Here is a 25,144-nt window from a genome sequence, read left to right as displayed (position 1 = left end):
TGGGGCAGTGTTTAGGCACCACCCAAGAACACTAACGCCTCTGCCCTTTGGACTTCCTATTAGCTCTTGAAATCTCTGCTGCACTGAAGTTTGCCCCACCCTGCCAGTAAACCTGATACACTCTCCAATGCATTAACCTTCTGGCTTATTCTGGAGTAAGGTGGATCTGTCTTTGCAACATAAAGGAGCTATAATTTATTGTACAAAGAACTGCGGGAAGTAGAAGACCTTAAACCTATGCAAACTGCACTTCTGTAGCTCAGGATTTAGGAGCATGACATGATAAGCTCAGTTGGTTTCCAATGTAACTACAGCCAGCTAAATTGTCAAAAGCAGGAGATACAGGTGGCGATACCTCTCAGAGGATATACTTCTTAATAAAAGACACTGTCTAGAGCTTGCCACATATTCCAGCCTTGCTGGATCTTTGCAACAGTCCTTTATGACTTCCAGATTGGTACAGAGTTAAATCCATTCAGGTTTAATTGCATTTTCAGAAACAATATTAGAAGGAGAAGAGCCTAAAGAGCAGGTCTGTCCTCTGCCCAAGTCACCCATATTCCTAACTACAGTCAGCCTGGAACACCAGCAATGCTGCTGCAAGCATTAGCAATAAAACTTCAAGATTGTTGGTGCAACGGTGTCCAGGGGCAACAACGCTGGGGCCCATGCTTCCTCAGCAGCAGCCCGCCAAGGAGCTTCAACAACTTCCAATATGCAGTCAGACTAACACAGCAAAACTACCCTGCAGTCTCCATGTCACCCTCAGGTGAACACAAACACCCTTCGGCATTTTCACCTCCCCTCTGTAGCAGAGGGAAGATGCTAAAGCTCAGCCCGAAAAGCAGGCCAGCTAGTTTTCCTTTTACCTTCCCACTGCCTTCATGATGCACATCTTTTGAAATCAATCCCTTACAAGAGACAAGAAGCTCAGGTACCCCAGACTTCATGCATCGAACTAGTAGAGTTTCAAAGGAGAAGCAGAGGATAGCCTTAAATTTGAACAGACTCACGAAGGACACTTCAGCAGTAAGTAACAGTGCATCAATGCAAAGCCTGGAGAATAAAGTCCTGGCATTCCCCATTTTTAGAAAACAGACAGAGAAACCAATTCAGAAATCTTCAAAAGCCTTTTTTCAAAGCACTCCAGCCTAGCCTCGAGTTGCACCTACAAATTACTTACAACCAGGGAAAAAGAAAGTGTTTCGCAGGTTTACAGACAGTCTTTTTGATATTTATATGTTACAAGGGACATGCATAGATATAGCTGGCTGTCCTCTCTACCATGATCAGCTCTGAAAGCAAAGTGCCTAGTGTATGAGTAAACTATTTAGCACTCTTTCCCCTGTCATAAACAGTTTAAAATTCCTGCATGTTGAGTCTTTAAAGTGCTGGTGTGGGAGAACCACGGTGACAAGCAATACTGAATGTTAAATCTTGAAAAGTGAAGCATCATATACCCACTGCAGATGAATGACTTACTAGATTCTGACTCCCCGTTTAAAAACAACATGTAAAAATATGGGCTTCAGGATGGAATGAGGCATCACGAAGAAGAATGCCTAGAATGGGGCCAGTGCCAAGACAGACAAAAAAGAGCATTAGCAGTCTTGCAGAGAGTGCGACTGTGTAGTCAAAAATCTGTGCATAGTCAAATCAGGGCAAGATGGAAGGGAAAAACAATGATTCATACTGTAGTCCACTGCTCTTACAGCTCAAGATTAATAGAGTCTGGAGCAACATCTGTTCTACACTGATCAATCTGACAGGCAGGTATTTGCACAGTAGGTACCTTTAAATAATACATGGGGGGAATCTATCTCCGAAATGCCCTTTGTAAATTTTTTGTAAAGAGATGCTACAGTCTGTATTTCAAAGAAGGATGCAGGAAAGCAGGAGGTAGAAGCACACAGAAATAACTTGAGCCCTCCCTCTCGCCCCCGACAAAAACATAGTACTCATCCGAGCTGACATCATTCTAACAAGGGTTTTAAGAAAAGATCACAATGCACTATTTTCTGGATTTGAAATGTTCCTGACTACTGCTGAAGCAGAGTCTTTTAAAAGAAACGATAAGTCCCCTCCAACAGGCCTCAGAGAGAGGACTGTGGCGAGAGGCCTGCACAGGGTCCTGTGGTGGGGACACTGAAGGATTGCCCACTGAAGTGTCCTGCTTGGAACCTGCTCGGGGGCAGAAACAAAATAAAGGCGTCTACACAGGCTGATGCTGTCTCACATCTCTGGCCAAGCTCCAAAGGGCTCCAGAAATCAGTCATGTAAGGTTGCTACTGAGTCTGAGCTAGCAGGCTCTACTGAGAGGGAGGTTCAGCACACTGATCCCTCATATAACACAGCTTTTGGAAAAGGAGCTGGCTTGTACCCTGTCAACATCAAGCATGGGTACAGCAAACGCACAACTGCCTGCAGTTGAGTATAGACTTCCTAGCCAAACTGATATAAACCCCATGGTTGAGTACCTCATACTGTTGGAATTCTCCTTTTCCCCATCTCCTGTGTCAAACTTACCAATTTCCATAACACTGTATTTGTTAAACACTCAGAGTCTGTCTCTGCATTCATCTCTCACACAGCCAGCGGACCAGCAGCCCCTTTCTCGTAAACACTCAGAGTCAGTCTCTGCATTCATCTCTCACACAGCCAGCGGACCAGCAGCCCCTTTCTCGTGAGTGGAGAAAGCACCGGCATCAATTCTGCAGCCCCACTCCAGCGCAGCCCTCTGACACCCTCCCCTCCTCCTTCGTGGGGTAACACTCACTCCGATCCTGCAGCCATGTCGGAGTAGGACGTATCTGGTGTGGTGACTCCCAGAGGGATTGCAATGCTCATGACGCCCGTCGGGGATCACGGAGTCCAGAGGGCAGCGACTGGCCGCTCCGAGGGCGGAGAGGAGCCGCAGAGCCTCGGCCAACACGTCACGGACATGGGGAAACCTACCAGGGTAGAAACAAAGCATTGCATCTCCATTACAGGATGAGGTCTCCCTGTACACCCCTAAAGAAGGCTTTCACAGCAAAAGAAAAGCAGAAATAGATTTCCATCAGTGACATGCCGCATCATTTTTACTTTGTTTTCATATGTGGGGCCAGGGAAGAGGTAGGTGGCAGTAGTTTGGTGGGTGTGTGGGGGGTTGTTTGGTTTTGGTTTGGTGTTTCTGTTTTTTGGTTTGTTTTCTTTTTACAGTCTTGGATTGACATGCAATGAGCTGCTCTGCCATAAAGCCGATAATGACAGTTCCCCCCTCCCCCAACTAAACTTAGGACTAATTATCAGATAAGCAATCTATTAGCTCCTTCTGCATATAAGCAGCAGCTGTCACCTATCACCCACAGCCCTCCATCAGCATTTCCTAACTCCTTCCCCAAACAAGTTGCAGGCAAAGCCCCATCTGGGAGGACAATGAGACAGCGCTGAGGTGGACTGAGCCGAGACCTCTTGCTCGAGGATCCGCTTGTATTTGCATTCACTGGGCGCATGGCACGGGCGAGCGCGACCGGCAGAGCGGCTATCCCCGCACCACCGACGGCCTTCCCTCGGCAAGCGAAGCCCGTCCTGGGTTCTGCACCGATTACTCAGCCGGCGAGCCCTGACGCAGCGGGCCCCGACTTTCCGAAATCCCAGCTGACACCTCCCCGTGGCAGAGCCACGTCAGACGTCTGGGCGCTCGCGCATAGGCCACTCGGATGAGAAACACGGCGGGGCCATTGGCTCGGTGCGGGGAGCCGGGGTGAGTCACGGCAGCATCACGGGGCGCAGCCGCCGGCCGCGCTGGGGCTGGCAGGGAAGCCCGTGCCCCGGCTCCACCTTCCCTGCTGACCGCAGCGTTTTGCTAAGGCAGTGAGCGAAGTCGCCGATAAACGCAAACTTCCAAGGGTCGGATGGCGGACGGAGGTAAAACGGTATCAGCTCCTCGTTATGTAAATAGCCTCAATAGCAGACATTCATAAAGGGGCTATTATTCTATGCAGCTCTAAAGAACCCCCCCCCAATACAGAGCAAGGCTGCATTTCAGCACATAGCAAAGGTAGCTCCAAGATGAAAGAAAACCAGCGACAATTTAGCCATCCTCTCTGCACATTAAACTTTAAGGGCAGCCTTGAATAACTTTCTGCAGTCTTCCCCCAGCTCCGGCAGTGCGGATGAGCCAGCCTGCGCTCGCATCACGTGCTCCCCAGCATCTCGGGGGCTCTGCCAGCAAACCCTCCTGGACTACGGAGAGGCGGCGAGCCAAGTTTTCCTGTGGGCAGTGAATTTCTCACAGGGACTGCCTTTGGACACCATAGTCCAGCCATTGTTTAAAACACAAAAACCCCAGAAACACAAAAACACACACTCACTATGAGGGCAAATGAAGGAAGAGTGAGAGAGTCAAAACGTTTAAATGCCACACACTACATTGCCTTTTCCCGTCTTAAAATGCAGGCCACTTGTCTTAGCACAAGGAATTATTTTCCTTCTTCAGTATATATCCCTAAGAGAAATCTTTATGACACTAGGACAGGCATACAGCAAATTACAGAAGTGGCACGTAAAGATTTTGAAGTGGTCTGTGGCAATTCCCTGTTATGCCCCAAAGCAACGCTCTCGCAGGGAGGTGGGAGATGAAAAAGAAAACAGGCAGGACTCAGCTCACAAGCAGCTCAAACCCAAGACAGCCCAGGTGTCCTTGAGTATGTTTTTTGGAAAAATAAAAAGAAAAATAAAAGGACCTTTAGGAAGCATCTCATCCTTTCTCATGCTTGTGACATTGACACCAGATGAGACAAACCGCTGCTAAAATACAGCTAAAAGCTACGGCCATCGATCCCTGGTTCAACCCAGAGTCACATAAAACTGGCAAAAGGTTAAAAGAAACGGGACAGGTTTCCCCCTTTTGAGGGACATAGAAACCTTTTTTCCCCCCCTGTAATATTTTTAAATACTTGCTTAGATTTCTTTTTTTTTCCTATTGATCTCTTGCCTTTGCCATGACCGTACCCAGCTGGCAGCAGCCTGAGATTTCATCAGGACAAATTCCAGCCTCCCGCCTGCTCGTGACTCAGCAGAACCGAAGGATTTCAGGTGTGGCTTCTGGACTCGAGAGTCGTAGGGTATCTGGTCAGTCCTGGGGTAACCGGGACAAGTTTTGAGCCACTTCTCATAGGAAACCCTCTTTCCATCAATGCTGTACAAACACCAGACTGTTTCAGTGCAACAGTAACTCCCACCTTTGGGAAAGAGATTACTGGAGAAATGTGAAATACCAAACAAAGGTTAGACAAGGTGAACTCCAGTTCAGTCGCTTTTGTGTTGACCCAGCAGTACTTGCCCAACCATCACGTGTGCTCAGATTTTGCTGTCTGTTGCTGCTGTTTTATGCGTACTTTCAACTCTGACAATTTAACATTCAAAATGAATTGCTGAGACCAATCTCAAGTGCCGTCCAAGACCACATCACCTTCGGGCTAGATTGCAGTCTGGTCTTCATGAAACTTGGCCTGGTAGCACCCAAAACATTAGCCTGCACAGAAAATATGGGGTTGAGATCAAAACGTTCACCCATCGAACTGGCTAATTCCCTGTATATACAACCCCCAAGCTCCTTCCTACCTCTCCCCCCAAAAACCATACAAATGTATCGGAGAAAAAACTGACGTCAAGTTCTCTCCAGTGCCACTGGAAGAAGTTTTCCTAAAATTCCAAGTCTTAATGAAAATTTGATGAGCTTCAGACCACAGCACAAACCTATCTTCCTTGTGATACAATTCTTCTTGAAATCAAACGGAAACAGGAGTTTTGATGGCCTGACAGATAAATAATACTTGGCTGGTTTTGAAAATGCAGGATTTAAAGATATATTTTTTTCCCCACATTTGGCATCTACGCTCCTTCCTCCTTAACCAGTCATACCAGTATAAAGACACCTGGTCTTCCCCAACATCATCAAAACAGCCCAGATGAGCTGGGTATCCCCGATTCTCACGTGGCACAGGTCACACACCGAGAGACTCACCCACCTTCAGACCAAAAGATTAAGTGGTTGCTTTAGCTAAAACGTAAATATATACTACTCAATTATTTCAGGTAACATCCTGTATTGACGGAAAGAACTGTAATAAATCTAAGCTGGCCAAGCAAATGTTAGGCAACACCTGCTATAACAGTGAATTTAATTTTTTGAAACTGTTTAGGATGCAACAGCTGCAGCACTGCATTGGCTCACTTCCACAACCACTGCCATCCACGTTACAAATAAAGCAGATGCAGAAAATTTACTGCTGGAAACTCTTTTAATTACTTCTGGTGTTAAAAGTCAGTATTCACAGGGACAATCAAGCATGGTCAAACAACTCACTAGAGCTTCCTCCTTCAAGATGTGGTTGTTCCCGTTTTCACTAGTGTCCCAGTCTCACAGACACCTCTGGGCACCCGTGGTGTGCAACACTTGGTGACAGACTCTACAAAATACTTGTGAGAGCTGTGAAAAATTCACCCCCGGACAAAAAATGTGGGCACAGCCTCACAGACTGCATGAGTTACCTAAATTCAGATGCCCAGACTCCATCGCTATTTGGTGCTGCTCAGGTGATGCTATACAATCTCGGGGCAGGGAAGAGAGCACTCCCCTTGCACCCTTCCACGGTCACAGGCTCAAGGAGAAAGCAGGGACCAAGCAGGGGGAGGACAGAGAGATTCAGCCCATTTCTCTGTAGTGTCAGTGCAGGTCTGTGAGTCTGTGTCTACACGGGACTTGAAATATTTTAACAATGTGCATCCAGTGTCTCATGCATTGCCGAGAATGATAAGAAGGTAACGCTGGTACACAACATACTGTGGACAAACTGAGAAAAGCCTTTTCCAATTATATACAACTTCAACACGTGTGCCAAGGCAGAGGAGATGGGGAAATCCCCTCTGCGTGCACTGATGAAGGCCATTTCTCACGTATCTCTTGTTTGCAGAGAGCAAAGGACAAACAAGCGCTTGCTTTACCACTCCCCACACCTCCCAACACTTCCAGTTATTGAATTCCCAAAACTGGACACGGACCCAAGACTTTCGACAATGCAGCCTTACTAGTGTCCAAATGATAACTGCCATTCTCTTCTCTGTGCTCAGCAACAGGCCTGCAGGTCACCTATATAGGATGAGCTCCATATCTAATTCCATGAGCTGCACGTCTTTAAGCTCCCAAGCCATTACCAGTCACGTCAAATTCAAAGCACGTTTTTCTCCTGCATCTCACACTGCCGTAGGCCAGAGCTGGTGGCAAACTGGAAATAGCAGCTCTGCCATGTAGCCTTCCTTGGCATCCTCTCCATCAACATCATCTGGGACAGAGCCAGCAAATTCTGACCAGTTCATACTTACGCTGTCATCTGCATCAGTAGGAAACCTCTCTGCAAGTGCAGCAGCATAAAAAGTGTTAGCAGGCTTGCGGATTCTATTCATTCATCTTTTCCCCTGGAAATTTCAGAATAGCCAAAATCTATGGGGCATCTAATGTAAACATCAAGTACTTCAATTACGATACTGAAAACATCCCGTCTCATCAGCTGGTGTCATTCAAATACATGTGCGGTCCACCCGAGACCAAGCAAGCACTGCCCATTCTTTCCAGCACACCCATAAAGATCATGTCAAGGGCAGATCCTCGCAGAAGGGCAAGCAGCTTTAGTGCAAACAGAATCAGATCAAGGGTTTTTGCTAGCTCAAAAATGCATCAAATTCCCAGATTTTCAGACATGCTGTTCCATAAGGACACCTACACAGAAGCAGGAGCAAAGCAGAAAAATCCTTAAGTCATTTAGCTCCATCTTGCTCTGAAACATACAGATCCCTAAAAGTACTTGAATTGTGCCTCAGTCTACCAACACAAATGCTTAGCTCTGCTCTGAAAACAAGCTGGGGTCACTAAGCAGCAAGGAAACAACTGTGCCAGCTTTGAAGATGAAATATTGACATGAGTATTCACTATTTATCATTAGTACCATATATCATTTGCTAGCTGACTGGCAAAGCAAGACAGCAATCCATCCATCCCACGGGTCCGGGAGAACTCAGTCCTAGTCTACATCAGAAAGGATCAAAATAACAGGCAACACAAGTGTTCTCTACTAGCTACGTACACGTACCGTGATAACCAGATTATTGACAAATATAGTGCAATGGTCAAAGATTTATCTGTCTTAGAGTTTCTTAAGACTCTCTCCTGTTTTATACGTAAGTGACTATATGCAAAAAGAAATGCTTGTTTGTACACATTTGGTTCAGAGTACCTCTTGCTCTCTGGGGTCTCAAGATCCATGATAAAGCACCAACAAGCTCTTAGAACAAGAATAACAACATTTAAAAATTGTTAAGAGTGTCAAAAAGCAAGAACCTAGCAAGACCTGATCCTGCTCCCCATGCTGCACAAGATCTGGAGCCAAGGATCGGGGAAAGGTGACACTGCTGCTATTAGGACACGGGTGATTTCAAACAGCTTTTGGTATCCATGGGCCTATGCATCAGCCAAGTTGTTCCATACAAGATATTAAATCATATTAACAATTCCCATTATTCCTAAAGTGCTTTATGGAAGCACCAGAAACTACCTCAACACATGTCTACGAATATACTTACTTAGCTAAAGTCAGTGTGATAAAGCAGTTTAGGAAGGCTATGTAAGCCACGTTTAAAACGGAGGTACAAGCAAGTTAAACTGATTTTTGATAAAATTTGGTAAACAGCTGGAAACTAAAAAACTTTTGATTAAATTTACTTAAATGAGGTTTAAGCTATTTTAAGGCAATTTTCATCATGCCCATCCATGAGACTCCATCATTTTATCTGATGAAGAAAACATCAGTTTTAGTTAAACTCCTCTGCAAACTACACCCTAAGGGACTACAAACTATGACAGTGAGCAACTGAAAGAAATTGAACTATCAAGCAAAGAAATTACAAAATGCCTAGTCAAATATTCTCAGCAACTGACCCAAGACTGTGGAGATTACTCAGGAAAGCAAAAAGAATAAGCTTAAAACTTTGCTGCTGCTTCATCAGTCAAGAAGTTATGCAAAACCTCTGTTTTGCAGACAAAAAAAAAAAAATCCTGTGTTTTTCTTTTGGAATCATTAAGGATTTCAGTTATTATGGTAAGAAATAGAAGAAAAAAATTAATAAGAGATAAAGGAAGGGCAGATAAGACTTTGCTTCCAGAAATACCTTCTACTGGACAATTCAACCGCATTCTTTACAGTCCAGTACACTCCGGAGGTGGGGACGTCAGACAAGGGTTTGTTCGGACTTTCTTAAAACGTCTAATTTGCATCACAGAATCTTACTGGAAAGCTTAGTTTGTATCGATTTGAAATTGAAGAGTCATACATAAGGACAATTCTATAAACAAATACATGCCAAATTAGAAAGAGGAAGCAAATAACAGAGGAGCAGTGATCCGCGGTAGACCAAATTATTCTGAGGTATGATTATGGAGAGAGGTGGCGGGCAGACACCGGGAAACTCTGCCTGTACCCCAGGCTGATGAGAAGGGACCTAGCTGCATTTGTGTGGTCTGCACACACAGTCTGCTGAGCAGGATGGTGACAGAGACAATGTTGTAAAGGAATAACAACCTCAAGGTAAAGGGAAAAGGACTGTCCCAACCGAGAACTTCATAGCAAAGTCCTCATAACTTTAAGGGCCATAAACAGAGGAAATCTTCAAGAAAACTTCACAAGACAGTATTTTGAAAGTCTAGCAACCTATATGAAACGCTAGCACCTTAAAAATATTAATAATGAAAATAAAACTTAAAAAATAATGGTAACAGTGGAGGAATTCAGAAAAATCCCATAGACTCAGAAAGAATAATTCTTGGCCCCTTTCTATGCTAAAAAAAAATTGTTTTACACTGCCTTTATCTCACAGCAAAACAAGTCATTGGTGAAGATGACAAATTCTTCAAATACTGAGGCATTTAAAATGTTATTTTCAAAACTGAAAGGAAGGCAACCCCCTGAAAACACTTTTATTTTTGCAAATACTGTTTTCTATTCTTTCCTGAAAGATACACAGCAATACAAGAGAAAAAAGAATCATACATGAGACCTCACAGAAATGATGACATAAAAATTACTAAAGTAAATTAAACAGGAAAGAGGAAAAACACCCGTCTTTTCTTTCAGTTCTACAAACTTTTGCTTTGGGACAGTCGCAGGGAGAAACTATTCTGCAGGGAGGGGAACACATCCTAATTGCCGTGCTGGTTCTATACTGAGATAGTCGCTCTCTTTTCCCACGGGGTGAAGGAGAACAGTCAAATGTCTGTATGTCACAAAAATGAGAAACTGTGAACAAAAAGGTTCAGAACCAGTATTTTGAGATTAAGGGCTTGACAACTAACCTCCAGTGAATCCAGCTATGGAAGCTGATGTTACTGCTGCGACTGTCCCCTCTCAGCCTTTGCCAAAACAGCTGGCAGGAAGGAAACACTGCATGCCTCACCAAGTGCAGCTGATGCCAAGACGACCGGACTAAAAGCAGAAGCAGGTAACATACATATTCCCTTTTAGATACGGTTATAGGGGCAATAAATTTTTGCAACGGGGCAGAGCAGACAACTAGGAACAGCAATACTGGAAAGCAGTGCTGCTCAGTCCGGCACACCTTGTCCATATAAATCCTACATACATTTCCAGATTCAATTTAAGAGGCCTCCCTACACCAGAAAATGGCTACAGTTAAAAAAAGACTCAAGATTAATTTAAATCATGTAAATTACACTGGTTTAATCCTAGCAGACCAGAGTCTTCCTTTGTTCTAGATTTTGTTGCTTGCGAATGTTGCAATAGTCACATGAATGGTTGTACCTGTGTAACTATTAAACTTTCCTAAGTAGACAAACCCTGAATTAAAAAGGCTGTCAGACAACACCCCCTGTCAAAAAAAACCCCACCACCTCTAGACCTTGAAATTGTGTTTTGAAAGGGTTTCAGAGAAAAGCCTATACCACACGCAAGGTCAGAGGGAAACAGAGCAATAAAGGGCAATAACTAGGATCAAATCCAAACCCAGAGAATTACAGTTCCCATGAGAATCCGGACAATCCAGAGTCACGGGAAGTTGCTGAATATAGAAGGGGAATCAGCAGAATTTACTGGCACAGAGCAGCGTCCTGAAGTTGCAACCAGTGGAAGGCTAACCACAAACAAGTTGCCAGGAGTAGGATTGCAACCTCCAGTCCTAGAACTGGAAAAAAGATTTCTCCGTAATCCCACTAAATACTCTCTGCCTCCCAGGTCTGGCTGTACATCCTTTATACATCTATTTAAGGCCCCCACGTGATGAAGGCTGCCTGCCTGGCCACTCCCAGCCAGGGCACACAACCCAGCTCCAGAGGAGACTCCCGCAGCAGCTTCCAAGGCAGACGTTGCATCAGCCAGGTGTGCAGGAAGCAACGGAGATAAAGCAGCTGTTGACAAAGGGGCTCTCGGACGGAGACCGCGTCAGGAATCCTGTGGAAAGGATGACAGGAAGGAGAGAGACGCTCCGCACACAGAACAAGCTTCATCGGCTTCAGAAAGCCTTTGTGCTGGGGCTCCGGACCTGGCCTTTCTCCCAGAGATGATGCAAGACTGAGGAACAAGGTCTGTGCCAGAGAAAACTATTCACAGGCTATGCAGATGGCAACACGGCCAAAGGATCTCAGATCAAAACACGCCGGAGCCCATCCAGGCCCAGCGAGCCTCCCCGGGCCTCCCTCCGTGCCCCCCAGGATCCTCCATTTCACGTTGCCACCTCGCTCCTAGCACGACCACAGCTTCAGGCGGAACGAAGGATCTTACGATAGTGAGAAAGAAGTAAAAGGGGGTTTTAAAGTCCTGCAAAAAACACAGCTCGTCCTCCGATCTGCTGGAGGGAAGAGACGGGGGAGAGACTGAGCTCAAAGCCTCAGATCTCCCAGACGGGGATCCTCCCGTCACCGCAGCTTGCCAGCGCACGCCTGAGCTCCCCAAACACGTACAGCAGCTCTCTGCTTGCCGGCAGCCTCGGCCCTGCTCTCACGCACCAGGAAACCACGCAGGGACAGCCCGGGCAGCCATGGCAACATCACACAGTGTGGCAATTATGGAGCCACAGCTCCCGAGCAAAGGTTCAGCCTTGCTTTCCGCGACAGGACTCGTTTTGACCCTTTCCCCTCCTGCCCAAACCATCACCGAGTGCCCTCCCGGCTCCAGCCTGGCCTCTGTGGTTTGTGACCGGCAAGTTTTGCAGCCTTGCACCTGGGCTTGAGAGCATGCAAATACATTTTTCTCTGCGTTGTAAGGAAGTTACTCCAGGCTTATGTAATGCTTGTGTGCTGTGTCCCAACAAACACCGGTTTGTCCGACGTGCCTCCAGTGGGAAACCCGGCTACGAAAACACCTGCAACCTGTGCCGCACACAGTGAGACAACTGAATGCATTTAATAACTGCGCTATGTAATCACTGAGAAGTAGTAAAATCCAGTGAATTAATAAGGATTTCGGCAACCTTCCAGCGTCGCAGCAGGCTGCACTGCCCCACCACAGCCCCTTCTCAGGGATGCCTCTGTAGGAAACGCCACCGAGCGTGGCACTTGTCTGGGCACCGGTGGCCAGTGGCACTCTTGGTCATTTAAGATGGTTCTGGGAGCCCCAGAAAATTCACACGTTTCCTGCAGATCTGCTTTTCCCAGCTTAAAAGCTGTTAGAGAGCAGAGTCAGTAGGACAGTGGTGGAGAGCAATCACAAAGGCCCAAAGGCAGCGTATCAGCCAAAAAGCCTTATTTCCCCTTCTGGGGCTTCTACCCGCTGGCTGATGCTGAATTATGTTCAAGAGATGTTCTTTACAGTGGTTCACTTTTCTGGCTTACTTGCACCTCATGTTATATTGTATTTTGGCACTGGCAAGATACGTGCTGATCCCAAATGCAGGTACTACTGACACGGCAGCATGGCATGCCCCGGCTCTGCATGTTGGATCCTCCATGCACGGTGGATGTTCACCCAGTCACAATGTTACAGGAGTCAGATCTACAGAATACGCCATCAGAAAACAACATATTGGACCATCAAGCTTTAAGGGATATAAGTTTTGATAAGTTATTTTGACAAGTTTTTGCTAAAACAAGATAACCAAAGACTTGCTCTCACAACCACAGAGAAGAAGGTGTGACACTTTTCAGGAAGCTCCCAAACACCTCGTTCATAACTGCTGGCAAGAAATGCAAAGCTCAGCGGTACAGACAGCACTGACAGCCACGGTCACTTTTGACCAGTCATTTTTCGTTAACAAGATGAAAAACGGATAATCCAGTTGAATGCATTTTCAAAGTAAATGCAGATGACCAGAAATCAGCAGTCAGAAACCTGCAACTGGTGACTGAATAAAGATAAAAGTCACTTAAACCAGATTTATTTATGGTGACTTGCAGATAAATTAGTAATTTCTTCCCTTGAGAAGATTTTCTCCATGAGTGCACAACACTGTAACCAACCACCTTACTGCATGTGGGTGGTACCACAGGAGTACTTACATTGAACAGTTGGCCAAGAGTGCTCGTTGTGGAGCTCGCTGATACGGAGCAAGTGGTTCTGTAATACATCAATAATGAAATGCTACCTGCTACCACAACCGCTGGGTTTTTTGAATGTTGAATTATGAGCGGAGTAATATATTGAGGATGTTTTCATGATTATCGCAAACACAACTAAGCAGAGGTATGTACAACCACATGATGAAACTAAGAGGCTGAAGGGCAAGAGTTGCTCACGCTGAAGAGGCTGACCCTCCTCCAGCAGGTCATCTCCATCAGCCTCTTGATGCTGGGGAGAGGGCGGTGATGACACAGCAGAGAGGGAAGGCGAGGAAGGGGGGAGATTTCTTTACTGCTAAGCCTTCACAACCTCTTTGGTGTGTAGCACTTTCTTTGAGTCGCTTCTGCAGGTTAAGACAGATAAGGCTGTCTGGACGACGTGAGTAGCAGGGATTGCTGCACTAGATCTTGAAGCTGGAGGCCTTTGCTTTACACTGTGTAGTGCCCCAACACGTTTCTGCAGTTTGCTATCCCTTAAGCCCTAAGCAAGGAAACTTGCAGTTGCTAGACAACTTCTTTCCCACCTCAGAAATAGCTCAATTTACGTGACAAATCAATAGGCTCAACGTTCGAAAAGCTACAGAGTTTTGAGCTGCCTCTTCTTCCTTAGGACACAGAAGTGTTTCCTTACTGCACAGCTGCAGAGATGAGAGCGATGGGGCTCCTCCCTGGCCGGACCGAGGAGGAGAGGAGAGGCAGGAATGCAGCCGTGCAGGAGAAGAGGGAGAGCAGCCCAGGTAGCTCCACGTCCTCCTCTGCGCAGGCAGGGACGAGCATGCACGCGAGCAGGGCCGACCAGAGCTCTACCTGCACAAAGCAGCGGATCTTGAGAGCTACCAGAAGGGAATTTAAGAGTTCTGCATGTCTGCAAAGGCACCTGGAACAAGGCAATCTATGGAAATACAGAAACTCAGCAGCCATCGAGGGAGTGGTGGAATGGATAAATGCAAATAAAAAGTAGAAGCACAACCTGGAGCCATTACCAAACTGAGTCACTCGATTCCCCAGGTGAATTTACAAAGTGAGGAAGGCACAGAACCGCTGAAGTACTCCCATTTGGATGGCACAAAAACCAGCAAACAAGTGCCATTAGAATACTGCTTCTGATGATTATTTAATATTGTTTCAAACATGAATAAACTTACTGACTAAGTCCAGTTAACTTGACAGAGAGAATATCCTACATTAATTTAAGAATGAAACCTACCAGGAGAGCTTGTGCTTACTTTGCTTCTCAGAGGAATTGTAATCATATTGCCATTGTGCAATTTTTTTTAATACTGTTTCTAAAAAAGGATGAAAAAGATTTACAGACTTCTGCTGCGGTCAACTGGAATTCAGAAATGCTCATCTGAATACAGTGAGAGTACACAGTTACATCAGGGCTTCTCCGTAAAGGCTTTCAGAAAGCTTTAACCATATCTCAAACATCTGAAGCAACGCAGTATGGGAAAGAACCGAGTTCCAACGATGCAAGCCACAAAGCATTAAATTTCAGAGTTCCCTTCACATCTTATGTGTCTTATGCAAGGCAGTATTCTAGCACCACGTTAACTATTTCTCCTCTAAATTCATCTTAATTTCATGATCCTAGCTTTGACTGCGAGTGTATGTATCTGAACTTGCACCAACTGATCATGGTACAAAACCTTTAAAGATTCTTAAACTCCAGTATCAGGAAAGCAGTATTATCATCATTAAAAAAATAAGTAAGTCACAATATATTTTCTCTGGAAAGAAATGAGTTGGGCCTACTTTAAAAGACTAAGATGAACATTTGCTCCTTTCCCCTTCCCTGTAAACCGTTCCAATGTTTAATTATTATCATTGCTAAGAAACTGTACTTCAAGATTGAATTTGTCTAACCTCAGTTGATATTGCTATGCCTTTGTCAGCAAATCTCACAAGTCCTTTCAGAGAAAGATCAAGTCCTCTCTCAATTGTCTTTTCAATAAGCTGAGTAAGTTGAGCTCCTTTAAGCCTCACATCATGAGGCTTATTTTCCAGTCCCTGGATCATTTCTGCAGCTGTCCTTTGAATTCTCTCCAAATACACTGGCATTCTTCTTGAAGCATGGAAACCAAAATTCAATTCCAGTACCGGTCTCAACGTTGCTGTGTTTATAAGATTACTTATTTTTGCTTCACATTCCTTTCCCCCACTTTTTTTTTTCCTCCTCAATATGCCCAAGAATCACGTTAATCCTTTTAAATAAAATACTGGCCCAAGTACCATGTAGAGGCAACTAGCTGTAAAGACCTTAAAGCCCTTTGAGCTATTGCTTTCCAAAATGCTGTTTCACAATGTATAGGTGGGTTTGCAGTTTTTCTAACAAATGCATCAGCTTGCAACTGGATGGATTCATATCTTTTGTTGAAACGTGGCAAAACAATTCAGAGCTCCCTAAACATACTTTATTATCCCACCAGTGTCTCTGACAGAAGCTTTATCAAATATTTTATGCTACCCAGATAAAAAGATTCTAAGGAGCAGTAAATTAAAAGCTGATTTCATCTCACAACCTTCTATAAAGCTAGGCGTGTCCTTTCCAAGTTACAATCCTAGGTATTTTAGATCTCCACTGTTAATGCAATTTCTCCAGCCAGAGTACCCTGCCTTCTTCCTCCTAACTCTTGCCCCCCACACCTCCTACCCCCAGTCCAACTGCCACAGAACCACAGAATAATCCAGGCTGGAAGGGATCACTGGAGGTTGACTGAAACCCCCTCCTCTCCCCAGGCAGGGCCAACTTGGATCAGGTTGCTCACGGCATTGCTCATTTCTTCTCGAGGGCCACTAAGTGTTTGCGTAACTATGCATTTTAAGGCCAAAAATAACCTTCTGATGATCTGACTTTCCACCTAACAAAGACTGGAAAATCTCACCTAGTCATTTCTACACTTGGCATCGCAGCTTACAAACGAGCTAGACCATGTTTGTCAAGCACAGCCTAAAAAGCAGCATATGGATTTAGCACAATTCTTTGGGAGAAATTTAAAATCATGCAACAGACTGCAGCCTAGAGGTCCCCAGGCAGCACCAACCCAAGCCATTAAGTCTTCACAGTGAGCACAGTACATTTGTAGTTCTTATAAAAAAAGTGTAAAACTTATTTTTAAAACTAAAACTACATCAAACACTTTCTCAGAAGCCTTTGAAGAATGCTTCAGACTACCCAAGTGAAGCTGCAGCTCTAACTACCCCTCCAAAGGAGACTGTTCTTCCACTGCATACACAGGTGACTTAAGATGTTACCCTCCCCACAGTTTCATGAAACATGTACTAGTGGCAAATGTATTGGTATTATTTTAAATGTTATCTTCCATGTCCACAGTGGTAAGATTTATCAGCACCTACCTTTATCAATACATTTATTTAACAAGACACTCACAGGATCCGTTTCCTTGACTAAGTACGGATGTCCATCATCCCTTAACTAGCACAGAGTACTTTCAACTCACACAGGCCAGTTTCTACAAAGCTTACCAGTTCTTGCTTCAGTCACCAAATTATATAAACAAAGGATTAATGTGGACATACATTTATCCATACAAAAGCATGTCATAATAGTCACGTTATCCCCCTTTCCTTAAAGAAATGTGAAATCAAAGTGACTGAGAGCAAGGCTGTATTTAATGTAACAGCATGAACTACTACACTGAAATTAGAGATGTTAGCCAAGATCCTGTGATACTCTCACCTTATATTCTTCCCTAAGCATCAATTTTTGGCCCTGTCAGAGATGAACAAAACCTTCAGTCTGACTTGGGAGTCACTCTTGTTCTCACGTTATGTTCTCTGCTCTCCCGTCTGGGATTGTAAGTGCTGTGTTCCCTGCCAACAGCAAGGAACCTCTTTAAACCTGGAAAAATTGTGGAACAGAATAAAAAAAAAATCCCATCACATGAGTAAATGAGGCTTGACAGCATGATGGATGCTGCAGGTTCACAAGTATGAAGGCACTCCTAAGAAGATGGCTTGCGCCTGTTACAGCTTCACATAAACATAAAAGACGCTGGTTTGCCGCATTCAGGAGGGAGATGCTCAACTATTTAGATTGGACGCATTTTATATAAGACTGAAGATGACTAAGTCACAGCTGGACAGATTATGTTCTAGAAGCAAGCTACATGCTCCTCCCTGTACCTTAAACACCAGCTTTCCTAATGTGCATCTATTTTCCTTTCCCTTTCAAACACAAGATGCTGAATTCTCCCAAGAAAAAATTAGCCAGAGAATATTCAGAGCAACACGCTTAACCAAGAGGAATTTCACATGCACCAGTCATCGTAGGGCTAATTTGATTTTGTCATTATGGAAAAACTGAGAACTATCAAGACCTCAGCTGGATAACAGTTGGATAGGACAGTGATCTCAGTGCAGGAGGAAAACAGCACAGACAGGAATTATCTTCCTGAATAATGCAGATAGACTTTGTGTGCAGTAAGCATCCAAACACAGTTTGCCAAGATACTCTGAAGGCCCCTTCACATAGTTTATCGGTCCTGATGGCTACAAATCAGTAGCAACATAGCAAACTATCTTGTAGCATTACAATGTTAGTGAAAGCAAGCAGGACGAATACCCTGGCTCATACCACCATGCTTCCCCATCAACAACTCATGCAGGAGATTTTTTCACCTGTATTCACTACACAATGTACTCCCCACCACACCTATTGACATCAGTATTAAAACCACTGATGGCTTTACTGAAAGAAACCAAAGGTGTATACAGAAGCAACACAGCACTACAGAAGATGGACACGCAGGCAGAGGTGAGGACTGGCACGGGTGAGGCAGCTACCTAAAAAAGTCCAAGAGAAGCAATTTGTTCCACTAGACCAGGAGTCAAAAAAATCCATGTTTTACCTCACACTGCCTATAAGATGTCCTACACAAGCTAATCTCTTCTTTGTGCCTTAATTTTCCTATCAGTAAAATCAGAATACTACTTCTGAGATGTCACACACAGTGTTTTCAGCCATGCACATGACAGCGAGAGCTAAATCAATAGATTTAACTGGAACAGGAGTGGGGACAAACTGCCCTGGCAGAACTGCATCTTGACATTTTGGGTGGAAAAAAACACCTGAAAAAAATTTAAATCACTGTGGCCATTTCAGCTGTTTCATTCACGGTCGGTACAGGCTAAGGACCCACACATGCATCCCAGGTGAGAAACAGCAGCCTCCCAAAAAATGGGGATGATCAGTTTAACCAGAGAGATTTTAACCTAAGCTAAATTAAACCTCAATACTAACAGAACTCCATAGCAAATCCCATTGTTCAAGATGAATTTTTACATTTTAAACCCACATACCATTTCAGTAACAACCATCTTTCGTAACAACTTAGGTAATTTTGTTTTACAAAATGCTGAAAAGTTTCCATCATTTCTCAAATATGTGTCAGGGCCATTTATTTCCTCCCTCACAACCTTCTCTTCATGTAAAACTGAAAATATCAGAATTCCTTGCAAATGTTACCCCAACACAGTGAATCTCATGGGAACAGCCTACTTTACTATCGCTCAGAAAAAGGAGTGATGCCTTAAACTGACACTGAAAGAGCAACAGAAAGCTACAAACTTCGCTCACAAGAACAGCCTGCTCCTAAATCACTCCCATCCATCTCCGCTGTGTGATATGGTTTTTAAAAAAAAAAAAAAAAAAAAGAGTAAGGAATTTTCAGTCAAAGGATTTCACTGCAAGGATCCCGGTTACATTTTCATACAGTTCTGCAAAAAACAGAGAAGTTACATTAACATTTGCACATGCCATTTCATTCTCCCTGCTCCTTCCAGGTCCTCTTCTCCATGTGTGATTCAAGGAATTTCTGCTGACCAGTTTCAAGCTGACAGTCCCAAGCTGTGGCCAAGAAATGCCTAAGTAATGACTGCAGGTTTCAATGTATAGTCTCACTTTTAGAATATGCTAGCGCTTTTCTCTTTATTAATTTATTACTTCTATCTGCGTACGTAAGACTTAGAAATACAGGAGCAGGAAATAGGAACTGCGACACATTAATGGCACTCTTACATTCTCTGGCAGCTCGTGCGGAAAGTCTTTTCCCAGTTTGTGAATTTTTCATCTTCTTACAAATTCTATATCTGAACTTCTCCTAAAGGATACTCTGAACCTACAGTGGCCGAAGAGAATCCACCAAACACTGGACTTGTGCTGCCAGATGCAAGCATTTCTGCACTCGGCTTCTTGAATTTCTCTGACTGACCCACACCGTGCTCCAAGTGTTTCAGGAGCTAAGCTGGAAAGGTTAACAAGCACCGCTCTTCTAGCAACACTAACGGCGATTTCCATAGGTGTGTAAAGGATGCCGTCAGCTTGGGACTTCGGCATTCAAGTGCCTCCCACCTCAGGCAGAGCACCCAGGAACATCCTCTCCAAACAGGACCATCGCGGGGCAGCATTAAGGTATTTCCTTTACGTACCTCACAAGTCGTAGTTCTAACCTCAGCAGAGATCTTCCTACTGACAACACACTTATCTAAAAAGACAGGTTGGGGACGGCATACCCGAAAATACAACGTCTATTACTTAGTAAAACTTTCCACCTTCTGCCCGGCCACTGTCAGATAAAGGATGTGTCCCAACCCTGGGTACTTATCTGGGGGCACGGGCAGGGAGCGGACACAAGCGTTCAGATGAAGTATGTAGGAACTCTACCTACATACGTCACCCTACTGCTCACCTAGGTATTCAGCTACCACGCTACAAAGTCAGAACTACTATAGGCTGTGAAGCAAAAGACAGTAAATACAATCTGCTTAGTTCCCTTATTGCAAAGTGATTGATCTGGGGCTATTTGCAAAGGTTTTCTTTAAATAAATGATTACCCTCACAACAGATGAGATTTCTTGCTTATGAGACACTGCCATGCCCAGCATTAACCTTTTGCACAGCAATATGCATTTGGAGATGTCATAACATGCAAACATTTAAATAACTTTATTCAAACACAAATAGCCAAAATGCTGCCTCAAGTTCTACTAGATGAAATAGTCTCACTAGGTATGAAACTAAAAGTCTCAGCTCGCAGTGAGCAGACAGAGCAGCACGGATTGGGATTTGCAGTACACAGACAACTGCTCTATTTCAAATATATGCTGTTATAACCAGATTTTCCGTATTAAAGAAATAGGATTCAAGTTTCTGCTGCAACTGGCCTCGGCTGAATTAAATTTTTGCGTTGTTCCAGTCACACTCATGTCGCTATATGTTTTCAAAGTTGTATGGAACTCATGCCATGATTTTTTTTACAACTATATTTTTTTATATATCTGATTGACAACGTATCTTCAGTAATTCATAATTTTCTGCATGCCTTGATATCCCACAAGTCATAATGACTGGCAAGTAAATGCAAAAGAAAGACTTTCTAATTGCCAGATATAAAAAAAAAAAGGTTAAGGAACATTGTGTGGTGCATTTACTTACACAGATTTGTAATACTTGTATACTAATTAACATTTTGCCATCTTCCAAAATGGGACATCACTCCAGCTTTCTGCTGTATTTACTTTCTGCAGAAGTATACCTAGAAGAATTTGCTATTTTGAAACAGTTAAGCACCATGCTTAGGTTGTAACACTATTCCACCATCACAGATCAAGCCTACATTAAAACTCACATCTGACCAGCTTCCCGAGCAAATGAGAGCAGACTAAGCAAAGACTACGCTGACAATTTTCAAGCGGGGAACTAAAGGTTTGTCTAAAGAAAGTGCTCCATGCACAGCGACCAAGGGCACAAACCCACAGGATTTCACAGATTGCTCACCAGGCAGCGGATGGCAGCTCACGCTCCTTTAAAAGCAGTGTGTGGTTCCAGGGGACAGCCTGAGCTGGCCGCACTGTGTGCTGCCACTGAAAGGCGGAGGAGACCCTGCTCCCCTTCTCCGGTCCCCACCACATCCTCTGTACTTCCACCCATATGCTCTCCCCTATTTATTTTGTGAGGGCTCTGGATGCTTGTCAAATCTCTTGGTGAGCCAATTCAGTTCACTATTTTGGCAAAAAAATAATCCAGCAAAAAACCAAAACATAAAATAACCCCAACGTAGCATTCCGCTGGGTTAGCAAGCTGAAGGAGCTCAGAAAAGGGATCCAGGAAGAACCAGAGCTGGCAAACAGAAAAGGCAGAAGTCCCCGTTGGGTGGGAGAGGAAGGGGGAGCAAAACTTCCCCCATTCAGCAGCAGAGCTGTTGGATGTACTCAGCTGTCTCGTGTAACTTCACCCGGAGTAACCTCACTCGCAGGGTGCAGTTCTGCAATAGTTTCAAGCTGACTTCAGCTGGCACAGCTTCAGCGCAGCCTCCCCATCCCTTTCTGCACTGGTGCTAACCTGACCCCACAGTCGAGCAGTTCAGGCAGAAGCCAGCAGAAAACTCTTCCTTCCAAAAACGAAATGCACTTGTTTTCGTCATGGTAGCCTTCCTGAATAGTTCACTACTGGGACAGAACAGAGGCAAAAGTGGCGGTGGGAAGGAGAGCAGGACTGTGGCAGCAGCACATCAGGTCAGCTTGAATTGCCATGGAACCGTACTACTAGTGTGCGCCAAAAACCTCCACAAAGTTGTGCAAAGAATATACCCTATGTCACAAACACCCATTCCAGTTTAACACACACATTTCCATACCCGAGCAAACCCTGAGGTGGATATTAGAAGAACTGCACAACAAAGCGAGTTTGTGGCAAGCTTAGAACCTGACTTTCACCCTACAAGTATCCTTGTTCCCTATTAACCTCCAGGCCGTCTTGAACCCCAACATCCTTGAAATTCATGAAACTGCAAGAGAACTTTGAATCAGAAAGCCAGTCTCCTCTACAGTCAAGCAGAGCCTACTAAACTTCATCAAGCAGTCGTCTTTTTTTCAAAAGTTCACTTTAGCTGTATTTATACAGGAAGCTTCCAGATCTTTGCTGCGGCAAAAGTTAATCTACAGCCACATTACTGAAAGCATTCCTGCAGCATGATTATAAGTTATTCCAACCTAATCCCACCAAAACACAGGAAATAATTTGTTTTAGTGTCTTTAGTTAAAGGCCACATGAATGCAAAAGGCTCACACATTCTTCCACGTATCTACAAATTGATACTGCAACTCAGGTTGAGACATGCTGACTATTTTAAGGGCTCCACACTGAACCCCCAAGGCACTTCAGTTTCCTAAATCACTGGTTCTCAAACTTTTCCCAGTGTATTCCTTCCTGCCTACAAGCAAGGATACATTCTCACCTCCTCGCTCTCTCCCATAAAAACATTTGAGAATTGCTCCTTGGGAGCAGCTTCCACACCGGGATCGTGAAGAGGTTATCAGTCCTAGAGAGAGACCGAGAGCATTGCCAGAAAGATGTAACTGGGGCAGAGGCACAGCTGGGAAATAGGGCCACACTGAAAAATACTCCCCTGCTCCCATGCTCTGCACTACCTGGAGCTGTGATGAGAAGTCTCAGTCTTCCCAGTCCCGTCCTCCTACCAGCTATCACCTCTGCAGCTCCCGTATTCTGCTTCCAGAAGCAAGCTGCGTCTTTCCCTCCTCCAGTCTGAGCAATGCTGTCTTACATGGGCTTCCTCATCCAAGTATTTCCATGCAACTCAATCCTCAAAAATCCTCCGGCCACTTATTTTCATGATTCAAAGCCTATGCAAAACCAAGAGGCTGTATTATCTGACACCAACAAACTAAAACTCCAAGCTGCATCCTGACTTTTTTTTTTCTTTTACTGAATCATCAGCAGCAGGCATGTTCTGTTAAAAAGTTTGATGGCGGGGTCTCACACTCCTTCCCTATCAACGACTTGCATTTCAAACTGCTCACTTCAAAGTCAAGAGGATTCTTCTCAGTATCAGAACTTCAAACTGTTTTCTGGGCTGCTGGTGTGGTCAGCGAAAAAGTTTTGTCCTGTAAATCAACAAGGCTGCAGAAGAAAACCCTGGTAGGAGCTCCAAAGGACAAAAGGAATAAGCCTGAGTCACTAAATGAGCAGCTACCAAATCCAGACAATATCTTCTTGTCAATGTGTATGATTGCAATTGTAATCACACTCTAAATATGAACACATCAAAAGCACCGTGACCTTTCTACTCTGAAATTACTTTGAAATATTTTAGGGCTTAAGCATTTTGGTTTTAAAACTAACTCACAAGCAGCCTTTTGAGTCAGAACGTAAGTGAAAAAAATAACTAAGCTCGTTTAGAACAGGATGAATAAGCAAAAAAGTTTGCTGCCTTGAAAACTGCATAGATCTGACTGCTTGGGATACCTCCCCTCTGCTAAACTTAGCCCTTCCGTGACCCTTGGGGAGGAATGCAAGACCTGTCTACGTTATCAAGTTTATAAGGATTAAACTTTAGCATAAACAACAGATCACTTCTAAACTTCACTCTAAAAGCCAAATTCCTGACTATTTCTCAATGCCACTCTTCTATGTTCCTCCCTCTTCGTTCCCCCTTTTTTCTTCATGTTTGGTGAATGTGGGACTATTAGATTCCTGACCACAAAAGAAATTACTTCTGCTCACTAAAAGCTTGCCACTCAAACTGCTGACAAGTCCTCCCGCATTTTTCCACCCTGAAGTCTAAGCACATCAGTACACTTTTCTGAGTACTTCCCATATTGCTCATTAAAATAATTGGGTTTTTTGTGTGTTTGGTAGGAGGAAAATAAAATTCACGAAGAAAGCTTTTCTTTCTCAAATTTATTATTTAAAAATACAATTTGTTTGTTCTACTGTTTAAGCATTTAAATTAGATTTAAGGATCAGAAAGTTGCAGATTTACAATTTAAACAATATTGACGCTCCTATAGGGCTTGTGGCAACAAAAACTAGCGTTAGAGCTATTATTCGCTGCAGATTTCTTCTTTTGGGCTACAGCTTTTCAAGTCCAGACTCATCAGTTGAAGTGAGGGAAAAATCCCTTTAGCTATTTTTGTTACAGGAAAATAATACTTCACCACTAGCTCAGGCAGGGGGGAAGGGGGGCGATGAACAAGAATCTCCTGATTTGTCGCGTAGATCATCCTCCGAGACAAAGAGCATCTTTACTAATTATAGAAGAAAAAAAAAATTTAAACTAGGAGCAGTTGAAAAACTGTTTCTCAGCATGCTCAGTGGGCATTAGCTGCGATTTCAGCAGCTTAGCAAGTCCCACCCCTGCGTGAGCTCAGCGGGGAGGCCAGGAGCACTGCACATTCTCCCTGCTCAGCAGGGACAGGGGCCGCTGCTCGGCTGATTTGCTACAGGAATACTGGAAAATTGCCACCAAAATAGCAAATCCTGCAAAAACCAAAAAAACCCCAAGAAACCCCCAGCAACTTCAATAAGGAATTAAGAAAAAAGTGGGGAAAAAACCCCTTAGCTCCCACAGTTTCAAGACGTTGAACTCTTGCTGCATTACGGTCTGGGGCTTTTTCCATGATCAAAATAAGTAAAAGGTTTAGTCTAAGACAGAGTTATACAAAACTGTCTCTAACAATATAAGTGCAAAGTTACTGCGCACTAACTCTTGCCGCAAGTCAGTC

General features: G+C 44.2%; 1 protein-coding gene across 2 annotated transcripts in view; it reads right to left on the bottom strand.

Annotated features, from left to right (window-relative positions):
* The window catches only part of SETD5 (SET domain containing 5), a 68,153-nt gene that overhangs the window by 38,983 nt on the left and 4,026 nt on the right, over positions 1–25,144 (bottom strand). For both annotated transcript variants that reach the window (XM_059823024.1, XM_059823025.1), the window contains exon 2: positions 2,777–2,951. In XM_059823024.1, coding sequence (XP_059679007.1) covers positions 2,777–2,847 — 71 coding nt within the window. In that variant the 5' untranslated portion in view covers positions 2,848–2,951. The remainder of the gene's footprint in view (positions 1–2,776; positions 2,952–25,144) is intronic.

The sequence above is a fragment of the Gavia stellata genome, chromosome 12 (assembly GCF_030936135.1).
Source record: "Gavia stellata isolate bGavSte3 chromosome 12, bGavSte3.hap2, whole genome shotgun sequence".
In the NCBI taxonomy this organism is placed as follows: domain Eukaryota; kingdom Metazoa; phylum Chordata; class Aves; order Gaviiformes; family Gaviidae; genus Gavia; species Gavia stellata.
Note: the sequence above shows the minus strand (reverse complement) of the source record. Positions and strands in the feature narration are given on the sequence as shown.